This window comes from Phyllobates terribilis, unplaced genomic scaffold (genome assembly GCF_046119375.1).
Source record: "Phyllobates terribilis strain yellow unplaced genomic scaffold, ASM4611937v1 Scaffold_2__4_contigs__length_985480577, whole genome shotgun sequence".
NCBI lineage: Eukaryota > Metazoa > Chordata > Amphibia > Anura > Dendrobatidae > Phyllobates > Phyllobates terribilis.
This window is the reverse complement of record NW_027362762.1, coordinates 685,826,720-685,845,423: the sequence shown is the minus strand read 5'-3', so window position 1 is coordinate 685,845,423 and position 18,704 is coordinate 685,826,720. Positions and strand designations below refer to the sequence as shown.

General features: G+C 49.2%; 1 protein-coding gene across 2 annotated transcripts in view; it reads right to left on the bottom strand.

Annotated features, from left to right (window-relative positions):
* Window positions 1-18,704, bottom strand: part of CTSE (cathepsin E) — a 91,378-nt gene that overhangs the window by 20,945 nt on the left and 51,729 nt on the right. For both annotated transcript variants that reach the window (XM_073666945.1, XM_073666946.1), the window contains exons 6-8: window positions 5,170-5,292; window positions 4,812-4,953; window positions 930-1,028 (exon numbers count right to left, since the gene is read on the bottom strand). In XM_073666945.1, the coding sequence (XP_073523046.1) occupies window positions 930-1,028; window positions 4,812-4,953; window positions 5,170-5,292 (364 nt within the window). The remainder of the gene's footprint in view (window positions 1-929; window positions 1,029-4,811; window positions 4,954-5,169; window positions 5,293-18,704) is intronic.

Here is an 18,704-nt window from a genome sequence, read left to right as displayed (position 1 = left end):
CCAAGAATAGGCACAAAAAGGAATTTTTTTTTTTTTTTTTTTTTTTTTTACCCACCCTCCTATTCTTAAATAGTTATTACACTGCAAAGTAAAGTATAGCAATGTTTATGTACCATTCGTTAGGTTGTGAATCGGGTATGTGTGGAATGTCTTTTTTGGAGGAAAAAATGCAGAAAATCCAGTTGTACAAGTATATGAAGGGATGGATTCACTGGGCTGTCTAGAGATCCAAAGAGTATGTAGAAATTACTGTTGCACATAGGCGAAGGAACCCAGTGGTACAATATGCAGTGGATATAGAGGAATAGGGAGGACAATAAAGAAAACTTGTCTGATCCATCTCCCAAACTGTTTATATTTCAGAGAGCAACATAACCATATAATGTCATCTACACTATTACTTATTCAATTTGTTGTTCCCTGGCTAAAAAAAAAATGCTATTTTAATTCATATATAAAGAGGCTTAAGTGCTCTGGGAGTGTCAAAGCACTTCTCAAGCAACTGCCTCTGTAGCCAAGCCAGTGACCTGTCAGTCAAGCAAAGAAAGGTGGGGTTAGGTGGGGAAACGAGTTAGGAAGCAGAGACTTCAGAAGTGCTTTGACACTCCCAGAGCACTTAAAGAGTACTCATTGTTTTAATTTTTATTTCATAAATCAATAGTACACATGAAAATAAGCAACTTCATAATATATCTTATCAGAGAAATCAGCTTTTATTTCTTCTCCTGGTTTTATCTTTCACTCACATTTCAGGGGTAAAATCTGTCTTCAGTGAAGTAGAAGTGTGGATGGCATTATCTTTCAGAGAGCAACATGACCATGGATCATGGAGGAGGGTGGATAATGCAGACAGGTTTCCTTCAAGGAATAATGTGGCCTGGTCTAGCCGAAGCTTATCATTTTAATGTTGAACTTATTATTGAACTTACCTGAAGTGTATACTGTTCAGATGTTAAGTTGTAACTAATACCATTGATTACAAACGTCACTATGGGCATGTAGCTTAGGCTACTGCAACTGACACCATACTAAAACATAAAAAAATATATAGGTTACTACCTTACTAGTAAATAACATTTTCACAGACCAAGAGAGCAGGAAATCTAGTCCGCAAGCGAAACTTTACCCCTAAGGGCCCCGTCACACTAAGCGATGCAGCAGCGATCCCGACAACGATACGACCTGTCAGGGATCGTTGCTGCATCGCTAATACATCGCTGGTGAGCTGTCAAACAGGCAGGCTCACCAGCGATCAGGGGAGCAGCGATATCGTGGAAAGAATCGTTCCACGATGTCCTGCTCCCGTTACCAGCCTGCTGCAAGCAGGAGCAGGCTGGTAACTATGGTAAACATCGGGTTACTAAGTGCGCGTGTGCCCCTAGTAACCCGCTGTTTACCATGGATACCACTCTGCTACGGTGCGCGGGAGCCTCCGCGCACCGTAGCAGAGTGGTATCCATGGTAAACAGCGGGTTACTAAGTGCGCACGTGCCCCTAGTAACCCGATGTTTACCATAGTTACCAGCCAGATCGTTGGTCCCGCTGGTCACACACAGCGATGTGTGCTGGCCAGCGGGAGGCCAACGACCAAAAAATGGTCCAGGACACTTTGCAACGATCAGCGACCTCACAGCAGGGGCCTGATCGTTGCAAAGTGTCACACACAGCGACATCGCTGGTGAGGTCGCTGGTGAGTCACCAAAACCGTGACTCAGCAGCGATATCGCTAGCGATATCGCTATGTGAGACGGGGGCTTTAGACTACCTTACTTGTGCATACAATTTGTTTTTTTTTATCCAGGAACAGTGCAACATTTGGCCATGACATGGAGATAACCTGTAATACCAGATACAGTTCCAGGATAAACGCAGTGCTGTTTCTTGGAAAAAAAGAATCACACCTTTCTAGTGCTTGTAAAAACTAGAAAATGTGCACTTAACATCATATTAAAAATCCTTTCTGCTCAAGAATGGACGGATTTATATTTTATTATTTACTGCTAATTCTCTAGGCAGGGTATGCACAGTGCTTACAAGATATTTTTAATAGAGCTTGAAGGCGCTGATCAAGAGCTGGCAGGATAACTGGAACACACAATCCAGACAGCTTTATTACCACTGCGCTCTTCCAATGCTTTTATAGTTCGGGACAACAGTGCAATCATACTGCTGGTGTCAACTGTCAATCTTATCGAGGCTGAGGATCTTTGCGCACATGAAGATGAAACATGAGAACAAACCTTAAGGCCTTTTTCACACATCCGCATATCTCCGGTAGTGGAGATATGCGTGTCCCATGTGTCCGAGTGTGTCACAAGTGTGGCAACAGTTTGCTGCATCAGGATCACACGGACAGCACCTGGTAATCAGAGCTACAGTTAGCACTGTTCCCAAGCGTCGGGTGCTGAGCACTGCCCTAATTATGGTTCCCTGCCGGCGCCGCGATCAGCACCAGCAGGGACAATGATGAGGGCAGTGGTAGTCTGCTCCCGCAGTGTTCCCACCTGTAAAAATAAGATTAAAATAATAAAATCCATGTAACTCACCTCTCCTAGGTGTCCCCCACTATATCCATGTGACCGCTGCTGTAGAGGAGCTGGGAAGAATGAGCTGGTCCGGAGCTGCAGCTCAGGTGCGATGTCCTGTCACTCACTGAGTGCAGCTCCTGAGTGGCTCATTCTCCTCGGCTCCTCTGCAACAGTGGTTGCATGGATTACAGTGGGGGACACCTAGGAGAGGTGAGTACATGGATTTTATTATTTTATTCTTTTTTATAAAGGAGCGGACACTGCGGGAGCAGACTACCACTACCCTCATCAATTTCCCTGCTGGTGCTGATCACAGCGTTGGCAGGGAACCATGATGAGGGCAGTGTTCAGCACCCGGCGCTTGGGAACTGTATCGCTGATTCATAGGCAGCGGTCCGTGTCACACTGATGACACACGGATGTTATCCGTGTGTGTTCAACGTGAGGCACTTTTGCGGACCGTGCGTCCTCAAAAAAAACAGACTTGTCTCTGTGTGGAGCACGTGGACACACAGTCCGTGAAAACACACTGACATGTGCACAGACCCATTCAGTTGAATGGGTCTGCGTGTGTCAGTGTCTCTGGTACGTGTGGAAACTGTCACCACTCGTACCGGAGATACTGATGTGTGAAAGAGCACTTAAAGGGGTTATAAATAAACCAAAGAAAAAAACCCTTAAAAGTTACTCTTTATTATTAAATATATTAAAAAATCCCAATAGAACACCGCAAAAGTGAACAGTATGGCACAGTAGGGTTCACATCCGCTGTCAGAGTGTGAAGCAGGGTGAGATTTAGGCCCTTAGAGACGAGAATACTATTATTCAACACTGTCTTTCTTATATCTATTTAAGCATAGTGGTGACACCACACTTAGACTTGTATTGATTATAGGTAGGCGCTAAGTGTGGTGCCACTACTATGCTTAATTAGATATAAGAAAGACAGTGTTGAATAATAGTATTCTCGTCTCTAAGGGCCTAAATCTCACCCTGCTTCACACTCTGACAGCGGATGTGAACCCTACTGTGCCATACTGTTCACTTTTGCGGTGTTCTATTGGGATTTTTTTAATATATTTAGTTAAGAGTAACTTTTAAGGGTGTTTTGTTTCTTTGGTTTATGTGTCTATGGGCCCCTCCCAAATATTTTGCTTTTGGTCTACCTTAAAGGGGTTATCCAAGTTTCTTTTTCATTACTGTGGGCCTAAAAACTAATATGCAGGTAGTTAACTATCTGCCTGTTCTCCTCGGCCCCACTCACCAACCACTCCTACCGGCAATTCAGCTGCTCAATGTCAACAGAGCAGCTCTTTCTCTTCTGGTTCATTGACAGTCGGCTTTCAATCAGCATGATGTCGGCAGTGACGTCCTGCTAACAGAGCAGAGTGAAAGAGAAGCCGCTGCTCTGTCAACGTGACATCAGCAGAAGTTACTGAATCGCCGGCAGGTGCGATCTGTGACCTCTCTGTGCCGGCAGCGATCGGCGCCAGGCCCAACAAGGCAGGTAGTTAGCAACTAGTTGCCTGTTATTTTTTTAGGCCCATAGTAAAAAAAAAAAAGTCCTGAATAAACCTTTTAAGTTATATGTAAAATAATATGGTCTCTGTCAATAATCTAAATTGAATTCTTTATATTGTGATGGAAAATAATTCCGTACAGAAATGGAAGAGCTCTATAAAACTGTATACTTCATAGTATTACAAAATCCATTGGTGCTGTATACCCTAAGCATAAGCATCAAAGTGAAGCCCCTCTCATTTTCCTTCCTGGGCCCTCTCTTTCTTAAGTCTCTTACTTATTGTTTTATTTTCACAAAAGTTACAAAACTTTAGACATTTAAAGAGGATTTTTCACTGGATTTTTTTATTTAAATTGACTACCTCCTCCAATTGCCACTGCTCCATTGATTTTTGCAACAGTTCTTTTTCTTCTGTTCCACTGCTTTCCAAAGTTATGTCCACTGGTAAAAAAAAGATGCAAACTTTCCCTATAGCCAACTGGGCGTATACCACAAAATTTCTCTGTGGATGTGGCCGTTGTTTGATTGGTCAGTGTCAGAGGAGAAAAAAATATATGTCCATATTGAAGTTCTGTGGTATATGCCCAGTTGGTTGAAGGGAAAGTTGCACCATTATTACTGGGGGATATAATTTTGAAACGGAGAGGCACCGAAGAAAAATAAAAACTATCCCAGAATCAGTGGAGCAGTGTCAATTGGAGGAGGTACTCAGTTTAAATTAAAAAATCCAGTGAAGGTTCTCTTTAATTTGAGACTCTTACTTCACCATCGGTTTCAGTGGCTCCAATGTACTCTTGCAGTAGCTGAATATCAGCTGATGGCCCTGTGATCATCGAGGTTCCAGTATCTACAATGGCCTGACATCCTTGGGTGCAAAATTCTGTTTCTCCTCCTACCAGGATGCTGAACAAAATGTGAAATCAATTTAATTTCTTACAATAATAAACACACAGTTGAACATAATGGATTTTCATGAAATCACATCCACTTTTGCTGGAATTGTTAAACACAAACAGATTTTCTGCAAAAAATATATAAATAAAATGCAGTGGAAAAAACACAGCATTTACACTATGTGAGAACATGGCATTAAAGTATTTATGACCTTCAAAGACGTACCTATCAACTTGGATTTGCCAGTAACCCTGTACAGTAACTGGCGCCCAGTTCAGTTGACCTGAGAAACGTGATGTGTCATAGCCACCGAGAACCAGCTCTCCACCTTCTGGGGAGTTGGAGTCCCTGAGAAATTAAATTTATAGATATTAGAAACAGAAAAGATTACCTAATGGCAAATAGAAATCTCAAAGTGTGAAGAATGGAAAAATAATTGAGCTTAATTCACACCATGTTTTTGTCATACAGTTGAGGCATATTTTTTTTACATCTGCATACGGTTTTTGGCAAGATGGAAAAGTTCAGCCTTTGTTTTCTATCCTATCAAAAATAATATGTAGATGTAAGAGGGTTATTTTGCTTGTTTTTCAGTGGCAGTGAAGGGCAAATGATCCGACTGAATAGGTATCCAGCTGCAGGCTATTGGAGGGGTATACTTCTTTTGAGTAAGTGTGGCACCCCAGGGTTCTGGTTACCACAGTAATAGCAATATTACGTCTGTGAGCAGGTGGGAGGTCTCCTGGTCAGGAACCCTAAGCATGCCACACCTCCTGCCCAGTCCTGGGAGGGGAAGAACTTCCCCTATATAAACTGGGGCTGAGGTGGGGTTAGAAAAAGAAGAGAAGAAGAGGAGTCCCAGACAGAGATACAGTCTGGTCTGGAGTGGAGCAGATGCAGGGAGAGCAAGATCATGAGCTCTGTGGGAGCAGTGATAAAAGGGGTCCAGGACTGGAAGCTGTAGAGCTCGTCCTGACTGAAGAGATCTCACCGGACACGGAGTCCGAGGCTGTGGGGACTGTTCCATACCCAGCAGCAGAAACCGTCCGGCAGGGGATTCCAGGTCCTCTGGCCAAGAAACCCGAAGGCACGGTCACACGCAAGGGACCAGCACCGCCGTCGTGGAGCGGAGGCTACCAGAAGGCCCCGAGTCACCGGCCATACGGGTGAGCACCACACGGTACACTCAGGGACGTGGGCTACTTTTACCCGCTTCTAGCAAGGTAGCCAGGAAGAGTACAATTAGTTGGGGAGGCCTACAACTCCGCCTGGCCGGGGGAGATCCTATCTGCTCACGGACTGACCAGGCCCCGATCGCTAGCCAGTACTCCCGGGAGGGTCTACCTTTGCCACCAGTAAAGACCCTGAACTACACCGCACCGTCTCTGAGTGGTTCCTGGTGCCTGCGTGCAATTCTGCTATCCCCATCATCCACGTCTGCTGCCCTGAGGCCATACCCCTCCCGTTGGGGGTTATACTACCCACGCTGCACAACTGTACCACCGGCCTCAGCGGTCTGCCCTGCAGCGGCACCTTCATAACCGCATTCAACGGGTGGCGTAGTCGAACACTATAACATCTTCTGCTAAATTCCGCCACTTAGTTTGACACCCTGGGCACGGACCGGGTCACCGCCACGAGGACTACTAACCCCGACAGATCCGGCTCCGGGTATTCCCCGCGTGCGCAACGCTACACAACACAGGCCCAGGGGGCGCGTCAACTTTGGCGTAGTCGGCAGGGTCTCGTGCCCGCAACCACCGGGTACTGCGTGCCTGAAAAAGACTGTTAAACTTACCTGTGGTGAAGATTCCCGCCATTCGACGCCATCTTTTGCCTTCTTCCCGCCATCCGTGGAGTTTTCCCGCCATCCGACGCCATCTTTTGCCTTCTTCCCGCCATCCGTGGAGTTTTCCCGCCATTGCACGCCATCTCGAGGACGCCGCGCAAGAAGAAGAGGGGCGTGGACTCCAAAAGCGCGCGAGAACTGAAGCCCCGCCTCACGTCCGGAAGTTGCGTAAGGTCCTGAAAGGAGCCCAGCAGACGCCGACGTCACAGGAGCGCGACGGAAGGTCCTCAACCCTGACGATCCACTGCGGAGCCGCGGCCTACGGAAGAGGATCATCGCAAGGTAGGCCACGGTCCACTAGGGGGGAGGAGGATGTCGGATACGGAGGAGAGCTTCACTGCTACAGCCACCGCCAGCACCACCGCTGCTGCGGTCATGCCTTTCACCATGCCCTACATCCCGGGGGCAGCCTGGCTACCCCAGTACTCAGGGGAGTCCCATACCCTAAATGACTTCAGAGAAAGGCTGGATAGCCTCTTCCAGGTGTAACCCCTCACAGAAGAGCAAAAAGTGAGCATCCTGGTGGCTCAATTAACAGGGGCAGCCCAAAGGGAGGTAAAGTCCTGGCCACTTGGGAGGAGGAGGACTGTCGCAGAGATACCAGCCCGGCTGAAGGACACCTTTGATACCCGTACCTCAGCCGAGATCAAGCTTAGATTCTACGGGTGCAAGCAGCGAGCACATGAGAATATAAGGGACTATGCACTAAACCTACAAGAGGCCCTGAGAGCTATTAAGCAGGCCGACCCTGACGGCGTGGGAAACGAAGACAAGTTGTTGACTGAACAATTTATAGAGGGTCTACATTGCAATGCCCACCGAACCCAGTTGCGAGCAATGGCCTTACAGGACCCTCATCTGGACTTTGCACAGTTCAAGGACAGAGCCATCCGGGTGCTCCGAGAACCGGCACCAGGTGGCGCTGTGACCCACAAACGCCCTGCTACCATTTACCACCAGGAGACGGCGCCCTTGTCGGCAGGGCCTGTGGGAGCTGATGCGCAGGCTTTAAACAATGACCCGGCTACGGACCTGCACGGTCAGGTCCAAGAGCTAACTAAAAGCGTTGCCGCGCTAACCCGAACTGTGCAGTCTTTACAGGTTTCTACTCCAGGGAAGATCCAGCTGGCATCCGGACCGGAGGATATCCCGTGGCGCCGACCAAGGAGGACCCCACCGGCCAGAGGAAGACCCAGCGACCGGTACAACGAGGACGGACAACCCATCTGCCGCCGCTGCAATCAACCCGGACATATGGCAAGGTACTGTCCTTTAAACTGGCACAACCTGGGGTAGAGGGCCAACCCCTAGGAATAAGATCACCAGGCCCATCGAACTGGCGTGACAAATACGTGGGAGGACGTCCAGTCTTGCCTGTAGTACTGGATGGCATTCCTATGAGTGCCCTACTTGACACCGGGTCACAGGTCACCACCATCCCGTACGCGCTCTTCAAGCAGTACTGGAATGACTCGGATATAACCCGCTACCCAGACGACGACTTGAGTATCATCGCCAGCAATGGTCAGCCCGTGCCACAGATCGGATTTAAAGAGATGACCATTAAAATCGGTAAAGTCGAACTGGCAGCACAGGGACTGATCATTGTAGACATTGACAAGCGCGAGAGTCACCCAAAGATAACTCTAGGAACTAATGTGATTGAAAATTGTCTTGCAGAGGTGATTCTCATTTTACAGCAGGTTGCCAAGAACGCCAGCTCCGGCCAGCAGCGAGTGCTCCAAAAAGAGATCCGGGCACTGATGCGACGGCAACAGGTGGAACTCTCCGGTGGTGAGATTGGTAGCGTGAGAATGTGTGACCCTTTCCCTATTGCCATGCCCCCGAAAAGTGAAATGATGATTTGGTGCCGGGCAGCTATTGGTCTGAGAGGTAGAGATTACCAGGCAATGGTAGAACCAGTCTACTCAGACAGTAGGCCCACCATCTTGACAGCACGGGGGGTGGTTAATGTACGCCATGGGAGGGTGCCCGTTCGCATAATAAATATCGGGAAGAGGGAAGTGTACCTGCCCCGGTATGCTACGCTAGCCAAATTGTATACCATCAACCAAAATTCTGTACAGTCCGTGGAACCCTTGCCTCCATCTCATCCAGAGGAAGGTAACGGCTCTAAGCAACAAATGGAGGACTGGTGTCAGCAACTGCATTTGGGTACTGACTCCACACCTGCTCACCAAAAGCAGGGAGTCTACCGGGTGATCCAGGAATACGAGAGAGTGTTCAGTAAACACCCGCTGGACTTCGGGCGAGTAAAGGGAGTGGAACATCACATCCCCACGGGAGATCATCCTCCCATAAAGGAAAGGTATCGTCCCGTACCCCCTGCACACTACCAACACGCCAAGGGGATGCTTAGAGACATGAAGGAGGCTGGGGTAATCAGGGATAGCTGTAGCCCCTGGGCAGCTCCACTAGTCTTGGTTAAAAAGAGAGACAACACCATGAGAATGTGTGTAGATTACCGGAAAATCAACCGTATCACACACAAAGATGCGTACCCCTTACCAAGGATAGAGGAGTCTTTGGCTGCTTTAAAATCTGCTAACTTCTTCTCCACTTTGGATCTCACTAGCGGGTACTGGCAGGTTCCTGTCGCAGAGGCGGACCGGGAGAAGACCACATTCACCACCCCGATGGGACTTAGCGAGTTTACCTGCATGCCGTTCGGACTCTGCAACGCACCAGGAACCTTCCAACGATTGATGGAATGCTGTCTGGGACACCGGAACTTTGAGACGGTCCTGCTGTACCTGGACGATGTTATAGTTTATTCCAAAACCTACGAGGACCACCTGAAACACCTGGCGGAAGTGTTCGAAGCCCTGGCAAACTACGGTCTGAAGGTGAAACCGTCGAAGTGTCACCTGCTAAAACCAAAAGTGCAGTACCTGGGACACGTGGTGAGTGCTGACGGAGTGGCTCCCGACCCTGATAAGATCACCGCGATTAAGGAATGGCCAAGACCCTCCAGCGTAAAGGAAGTGCGGCAGTTCCTCGGGTTGGTAGGCTACTACCGAAGATTCATTCCCGGTTTCACCAAAAAGGCAGCTCCTATGCAGGACCTCCTGATAGGCCAGTCCAGGAAGGCCAAGAACCAGAAGCCGCCCTTCAGATGGGAGAAGCTGGAAGAAGAGTCCTTCCGCCAGCTGAAGATGGCCCTCACGGGGGATGAAATCCTGGCGTACCCTGATTACAGCCAGCCCTTTATCCTCTACACCGACGCAAGTAACATCGGGCTAGGAGCCGTACTGTCCCAGATCCAGCAGGGGAGAGAACGGGTAATTGCTTACTCCAGCCGAAAACTGCGACCCACTGAAAGAAACCCTGAGAATTACAGCTCATTTAAGCTAGAGTTCCTGGCAGTGGTGTGGGCAGTCACCGAACGCTTTAAGCAGTACCTCGCCTCTTCGCGGTTCACCGTGTACACGGATAACAACCCGTTGACACACCTGGACACTGCAAGACTCGGTGCCCTGGAGCAGAGATGGATGGCCCGCCTGTCCAACTATGAGTTCACGATCAAATACCGGGCAGGACGCTCCAATACCAACGCGGATGCCTTGTCCAGAATGCCAAACCTACTGGACGTAGGGGAAGATCCAGAGGAACTGGAAGAAGTTGAACTCCCCGCGTTTCACCGTCATGGGACTACCCAGTATTCCCACCGTGTAAGGGGTAAGCAATCCGCTACGTTCAACCCCTTACCTCATTACAACTGGGCGGAAACACAAGACAGTGACCCCGCCGTCCGACTAGTGAAGGAGATGCTGACTCAGCCAGATGCCCGCCTTGACCCAGACGCTCCGGAGGAGACCAAGCAACTGTGGGCTGAGAAGAGTCGACTGTTTCTTTACAAGGGGAAGTTGTGCCGCAGAATGGTTAACTCCCGGACGCATGAACTGATCTGGCAAGTAGTGGTGCCAAGAAGAGACGCGGCTATGGTACTGGAGGCATACCACGACGGAGCTGGGCACTTCGGATGGAAGAAGCTGGAGTTCCTGCTGCGCGGGCGGTTCCACTGGGTAGGCATGAGAGGGACCATCGAGAGGTGGTGCAGAGACTGTGGCCCATGCAACCTAAGAAGGAAGGACCGTGCCAGCCAGAAGACTCCCCTGCAGTCCATCGTCACCAGGCAGCCGTTGGAACTGGTAGCCTTGGACCATGTAAAACTGACCCCCAGCAGAAGTGGCTACGTCTATGCGTTAACCATCGTGGATCACTACTCCCGGTTCTTGGTTGTAGTCCCCGTCAAGGACTTAACGGCTCAAACAGCAGCTAGAGCCTTCCAGCAGCACTTCTGTCGTCCACACGGATACCCAGAGCAGGTGCTGACGGACCAAGGACCTGCCTTTGAAGCAGAAGTCTTCCAGGAGTTCTGCACTCTGTATGGCTGCCGGAAGATAAGAACAACACCCTATCATCCGCAAACCAATGGACTTTGCGAGAAGATGAACCAGGTGGTGATAGACCTTCTGAAAACATTGCCCCTGGAAGAACGCAGTCTGTGGCCTGAGAAACTGCCTGATCTGGTGGACCTATACAACCACATCCCTGTAGGTTCTACCAACTGTACCCCGGCTTACCTAATGAGAGCAAGACCTGGTAAGCTGCCTGTTGATCTGGATATGGGAGTCCTGACACCCGAGGACACTTCACCAGAAGCAGACTGGGACACAGAGAGGCAGCAGCAGTACCGGAAAGTACAGGAGAGCGTTGAGCGAAGTCTCCGTCAAGCAAGAGAAAGACAGGAGAAGACTTACAACCAGTGTGCTCCCGCTGTTCCCCTGGTACCTGGAGAGCAGGTCTTGAAGAGGAAAAGACGACTCCACAAGTTGGACGACCAGTGGGAGAAGGACCCGTACACCGTACTGCCATCAAGCCATGAAAACCCAAAAATCTGCACAATCAGTAAGGATGGAGGAGAAACCACAGCCATTGTCTCCCGAGATCACCTGAAGAAGTGTCCCGAGCAGCTACGAAACCCTGAAGAAGATCAAGAAAACCCTCGACCCGCAGAGGAAAGGGAAGAGATGGTCAGTACTGTACTCGGAGACTTCCCTCGGTCTTGGACACAGGTAAATGGCGCTGTTGTGGTACCCGTCCTCACCTTCCTCCAGCCAGCATCCCAAGTGCCTACGGAAAAACAGGTAGAGCTGGAAGAGCAGCCGGTCCAGGAGGCAGAAGACCCCACACAAGCAGACCAGGAGAATCGACCCTCTGCTTATAGTGAGCCTGCCGTGCCCCTAGTGAGCCAAAGAGTCCGTAGACAGCTGCCCAGCTTACCTTTGACAGCTCCTACACCCTGTAGCTCAGGACCGGTCAGTAAGCTCCGTAGGTCTACTAGGGCCAATAGAGGCCAGTTGCCCGTACGTTGGAGGATCTAAAGTGTTCAGACTGTCTTATTGGTATTTACCTGTTTACTGTTGCTTGTAAATAATTATGTTTTTCCAGTTATTTTATAGGTGTCTTTTGTGGATTAACCGGAACTCTGTTGTATATATGTTTGGAGCGTAACCCAGGAACGGACTATAGACTGTTAAAGACTCGGGGCAGGACAGACCCCTACCTGGTTACGGCTCCCCGTTCTTTGGTGAAATGGACACCCTTTTTGCTTCAAAAATTGCACCCGGTTGCGGACACTCCGTGACCACCCTAACGTGTTTTTCCTTATTCTATTGTTCCTGTTTATACCCTGTTATGTTTTCAAAAATATGTTTAGTCCCGGAGTACTAAATTTTACTAGGGGGGAATGTGGCACCCCAGGGTTCTGGTTACCACAGTAATAGCAATATTACGTCTGTGAGCAGGTGGGAGGTCTCCTGGTCAGGAACCCTAAGCATGCCACACCTCCTGCCCAGTCCTGGGAGGGGAAGAACTTCCCCTATATAAACTGGGGCTGAGGTGGGGTTAGAAAAAGAAGAGAAGAAGAGGAGTCCCAGACAGAGACACAGTCTGGTCTGGAGTGGAGCAGATGCAGGGAGAGCAAGATCAGGAGCTCTGTGGGAGCAGTGATAAAAGGGGTCCAGGACTGGAAGCTGTAGAGCTCGTCCTGACTGAAGAGATCTCACCGGACACGGAGTCCGAGGCTGTGGGGACTGTTCCATACCCAGCAGCAGAAACCGTCCGGCAGGGGATTCCAGGTCCTCTGGCCAAGAAACCCGAAGGCACGGTCACACGCAAGGGACCAGCACCGCCGTCGTGGAGCGGAGGCTACCAGAAGGCCCCGAGTCACCGGCCATACGGGTGAGCACCACACGGTACACTTAGGGACGTGGGCTACTTTTACCTGCTTCTAGCAAGGTAGCCAGGAAGAGTACAATTAGTTGGGGAGGCCTACAACTCCGCCTGGCCGGGGGAGATCCTATCTGCTCACGGACTGACCAGGCCCCGATCGCTAGCCAGTACTCCCGGGAGGGTCTACCTTTGCCACCAGTAAAGACCCTGAACTACACCGCACCGTCTCTGAGTGGTTCCTGGTGCCTGCGTGCAATTCTGCTATCCCCATCATCCACGTCTGCTGCCCTGAGGCCATACCCCTCCCGTTGGGGGTTATACTACCCACGCTGCACAACTGTACCACCGGCCTCAGCGGTCTGCCCTGCAGCGGCGGCTTCATAACCGCATTCAACGGGTGGCGTAGTTGAACACTATAACATCTTCTGCTAAATTCCGCCACTTAGTTTGACACCCTGGGCACGGACCGGGTCACCGCCACGAGGACTACTAACCCCGACAGATCCGGCTCCGGGTATTCCCCGCGTGCGCAACGCTACACAACACAGGCCCAGGGGGCGCGTCATAAGCAGTAAAAAAAAAAAAATGCCTCAACCATATGGCAAAAACATGGTATGAGTCCAGCCATAAAAAGTCACATCACAATTTTTATGCCATGATTGAATGAAAACCACTTTAAAATGTGATTTTTTTTTTTTTTTTTTGTATTGTTCATTTTCTTCTTAAATGCAAAGTTTTATCTAAATTGTCTTCATTTTGCTACTGCAGAATGTGCAAGTCTTTTATCTGGCTGAGTGATCTGCACAATGCTCCTCAGAGCTCTTGCTCCCAGGTGCTCTCTGCTTCCCCTCTCTGCTTTCAGTGTTAGTAACAGCCCAAACACAGCTGGAGGAGTTGTACACTAATCCAATGGAGAGAGGGGAAAATAACTTAAGTTTTATGGAGAACAGAGAAAACTAGTTATAGAAAATGAAAGTACAGTACATGAAGACAGTAACACCCTGGATACATACAGAGCTCATATTCAACCTTTATTACATGAAGAGACACTCCCAAATGAAAAATCTGAAAGTTGCATGTGGCAGCAAACTGCATATCAGGGGCAGAGGCTGAACTATAGCAGTAGCAGTCTTAGCAGCTGCAGGGGGCATGGGTTGGGCTTTGTTAGGTGGTGTTCACATTATGTTTTACCCTACGTTGAGCGGCTCCATCGTTGCTTATGTCCAAACCTTCCTAAAAGGATTCAGATCTATGTGCTGACGTGCCATTGAAAGTGATGATGCAGACAGAGACACAGTGTGCTCTGCCACACATAATTTTCAACCGTATACGCGTAGTTGAGTCGGGCAACAAAACGTAGTCTACTACATCTTGGTGCATGCCTCCAATAGGCATATGGGCCATAAATGATGTAGGACAGAGCACACTATGACTTTGTCTGCATCATTACTGTCAATGGCCCCAGCAGCGCACCTGAATCCCATTTTGCAGGGTTTCGGACAAAGGCACGGATAAAGCCACTGAATGTAGGGTATAACACTATGTGGACATTGCCTGAGTCTCTCTCTCCCTGTTCAACGCTGACCGGTAAAGGAGAGTAATCTGAAGGGGACTGTTCTGTGTGAGTGTGTTTATTTATGCAGTAGAGATGTGGTTGTGTGTAGCAGCGCTGTATGAGTGTGTGTATGTGTGTAGGTAGCGGAGTTGTGAGTGTGTGTGTGTGTATGTATGCGGTAGAACTGTGTGGGCGCGTGTGTATATATGCAGACAGCTGTATGTGTTCAGCAGAGCAGTGCAGTGCTGTGTATATACATTGCTCAAAAAAATAAAGGGAACACTCAAATAACACATCCTAGATCTGAATGAATGAAATATTCTCATTGAATACTTTGTTCTGTACAAAGCTGAATGTGCTGACAACAATATCACACAAAAATCATCAATGGAAATCAAATGTATTAACCAATGGAAGCCTGGATTTGGAGTCACCCCCAAAATTAAAGTGGAAAAACACACCACTACAGGCTGATCCAACTTTAATGTAATGTCCTTAAAACAAGTCAAAATGAGGCTCAGTATTGTGTGTGGCCTCCATGTGCCTGTATGACCTCCCTACAATGCCTGGGCATGCTCCTGATGAGGTTGCGGATGGTCTCCTGTGGGATCTCCTCCCAGACCTGGACTAAAGCATCCGCCAACTCCTGGACAGTCTGTGGTGCAACGTGACGTTGGTGGATGGAGCGAGACATGATGTCCCAGATGTGCTCAATCGGATTCAGGTCTGGGCAACGGGCGGGCCAGTCCATAGCTTCAATGCCTTCATCTTGAAATAACTGCTGACACACTCCAGCCACATGAGGTCTGGCATTGTCCTGCATTAGGAGGAACCCAGGGCCAACCGCACCAGCATATGGTCTCACAAGGGGTCTGAGGATCTCATCTCGGTACCTAATGGCAGTCAGGCTACCTCTGGCGAGCACATGGAAGGCTGTGCGGCCCTCCAAAGAAATGCCACCCCACACCATTACTTACCCACTGCCAAATCGGTCATGCTGAAGGATGTTGCAGGCAGCAGATCACTCTCCACGGCATCTCCAGACTCTGTCACGTCTGTCACATGTGCTCAGTGTAAACCTGCTTTCATCTGTGGCAAAGGCCCAGTGTCCTGCACGGTGTTTGGCTGTGAGCACAATCCCCCATCTGTGGACGTCGGGCCCTCATACCACCCTCATGGAGTCGGTTTCTAACCGTTTGTGCAGACACATGCACATTTGTGGCCTGCTGGAGGTCATTTTGCAGGGCTCTGGCAGTGCTCCTCCTGTTCCTCCTTGCACAAAGGCGGAGGTAACATTCCTGCTGCTGGGTTGTTGCCCTCCTACGTCCCCCTCCACATCTCCTGGTGTACTGGCCTGTCTCCTGGTAGCGCCTGCAGCCTCTGGACACTACGCTGACAGACACAGCAAACCTTCTTGCCACAGCTCGCATTGATGTGCCATCCTGGATGAGCTGCACTACCTGAGTAACTTCTGTGGGTTGTAGAGTCCGTCTCATGCTACCACGAGTGTGAAAACACAACCAACATTCAAAAGTGACCAAAACATCAGCCAGAAAGCATTGGTACTGAGATGTGGTCTGTGGTCCCCACCTGCAGAACCACTCCTTTATTGAGTGTGTCTTGGTAATTGGCAATAATTTCCATCTATTGTCTGTTCCATTTGCACAACAGCATGTGAAATTGATTGTCAATCAGTGTTGCTTCCTAAGTGGACAGTTTGATTTCACAGAAGTTTGAATCACTTGGAGTTATATTCTGTTGTTTAAGTGTTCCCTTTATTTTTTTGAGCATTGTGTGTTGTTCAGGCAGGAAAGCTGTGTGTGTTCAAATCCACTGTGCATGTGCAATAGGAGTTGACAATACTCCTGAAAAATCCCGGCTCTCTATATCATTGGTGTGAGAAGTCTGCCATCTACTGTTCAGACAGGACCATGCGGAACTAACCAGAAGAGGAAGAGTTGCAGGAGGGTGAGTTTGGATGTAGCACCTAATCAGGTGCCATTGATGGCGGAGTTTCTCAATATAGAGAGTCTTCGTGCCAAACCAAAACAAGTTTTCGCGCCAAAGAGAGCATTCCAGACGTACTCAGGAGGAGACACTGCAGCCAGGCCTGATAGAGAAGCTAGCGGGCTGTTGTTCGATTACAAACAGGACCCCAGTGGCACCAAGTGAGACCCCGAGTCCAGACCCGAAGACCTGATCTGCGCCAGTCAAGACCCAGAGTCCCGACTGCGCTAGTCAAGACCCGAATCCCAGACCTGTGCTAGTCAAGACTGAGAGCCCAGATGACGTCGGTCAAGAGCCAGACTTATTTCCCTCAGACCTAATGTACTTATTTCCCTCAGACCTGTAAGACAGCCGACGTTGGTCAAGCACCGAAGATCGATGAAGAGACTTCACCTGGAAGAGGACGCTTACGGTGGTGAATGTGAGACACGAGTGAGCAGCGGACAGGGCGGAGGTCAATTGAAGCGAAGGAGGCCCAACATGTTTTGGTAGACTTTGTTAGGAGGACTTGCGGCCTTTCAGGAAGAATTGGAGGCCCCGTTAGGACCATTTTTACAGGAATAGTCTGCACATCAGCTCCCGCAGGAACATGTATTTTACCCCTGTTAGAGGGACATAAGCAGAACCCTCAAGAAACTTCCCTAATGTTTAAAGTGAACTTTAAGACTCATTAAATGCTCTGTTATATAATTTACTTGCGATATATCTGTTGCATCTTAACGGTTATAACTATTGCAATTTCCCGCCGTATCTGAGGAAATAAATAACTCATTGATTGTTCCCGCCTTGTGTTTCTCTGCGTGTTGCATTTGACCACCTACATTGCACATGCAGAAGTTGTGTATGTGCTTGCTTTGCATTATTATTTACGGTTGTCGGCTCGATCTCAAGCCATGGCGACTTGATAGATCTCTGTAGGAAGGTCGCTTTCTTGTGTACATAATGCCTGCTTTGCATTATGTACAAAAATCTCTGCATGATTAATGCACACAAAAATGAACAGAAGTTTAAAGACATCGTCACATGTTCATTAATGGTTAAATTTACACGTAAATTGTAAAAACAAGTAAGTTTACAGCACTTCTTATTTGCAGTTTACAGCACTTCTTATTAAAGAGAACCTGTCAAACCACGGGCATCAGGAATCAGATCATGGCTGCTTGATTTCAGGCAGGTATATACAGTATTTGTAGTTTGACGATCTGGCTTCTCCCAGTGTTGCTCCAGGTGATTAACAGGGGTCTCCAGATGAACATGTGGCGCCCCTGAGGGTTCAGTCACCACAGGGGTACTGCACCTCAGTAGAGGTGTGGTATCTCCTCTTCCAGGTAAGGATGGAGAACTTCTCAGGACCCTACTTTACCACTCAACACTACACCACTCCTGTGCTGTAGGGGGCCTAAATGCACCAGGGTGCTGCCCCGGCCCGGGATAGAGGAGATGGGGGGGAACCAAAGATAGGGGGAACCATGTAGTGGGTGAGGATGGAGGACACAGTTTTAGGATGCACTCATTGATTCATATATAACCAACGGCCATCTTAAGTTCAAGGTCTTTGGTTGTGGGTCTTCGGCCGGAAGGCTGCACAGGGCCTCATCTGACTGGAGGCTTACAGTCCTCGGTCTCAGGCCTTGAGACGAGGAGCGGGGTGGAGTGATCGGCGGTGGAGTATTGGAGCCTCCACCCCGGCCAGGGTCCCAGAAGCAAGAAGGCCAAGGCGGGGAGCAGAGGAGAAAGTTCCGTAGGCTGGGAGCAGAGGAGAAAGCTCCGTAGGCAGGGAGCAGAGGAGAAAGCTCCGCAAGAGGGGTGACCGGCCCCCGATATTTGACTTTGTTACTTCACGTCTCACCCAGTGGGACCCAGCCTTACACCTAGCTCTAACCACACAAACAGACAAGAGGAGACTTAGTGGGAGAACTCACCTAGGAGAGGAACACACACCAGAGGGGTCTCGACAGGTGCTCCTGATCTATCTGGAAAGGGCTGAACCCCCTTCCTGGTGGCCGCAGCACGCCGAGAGGAGCAGAGGGAAGCTTTGCAGCTAAAGTTCATCTTAATGTGAGTAAAAACCCTGGATGACTTCACACCCCG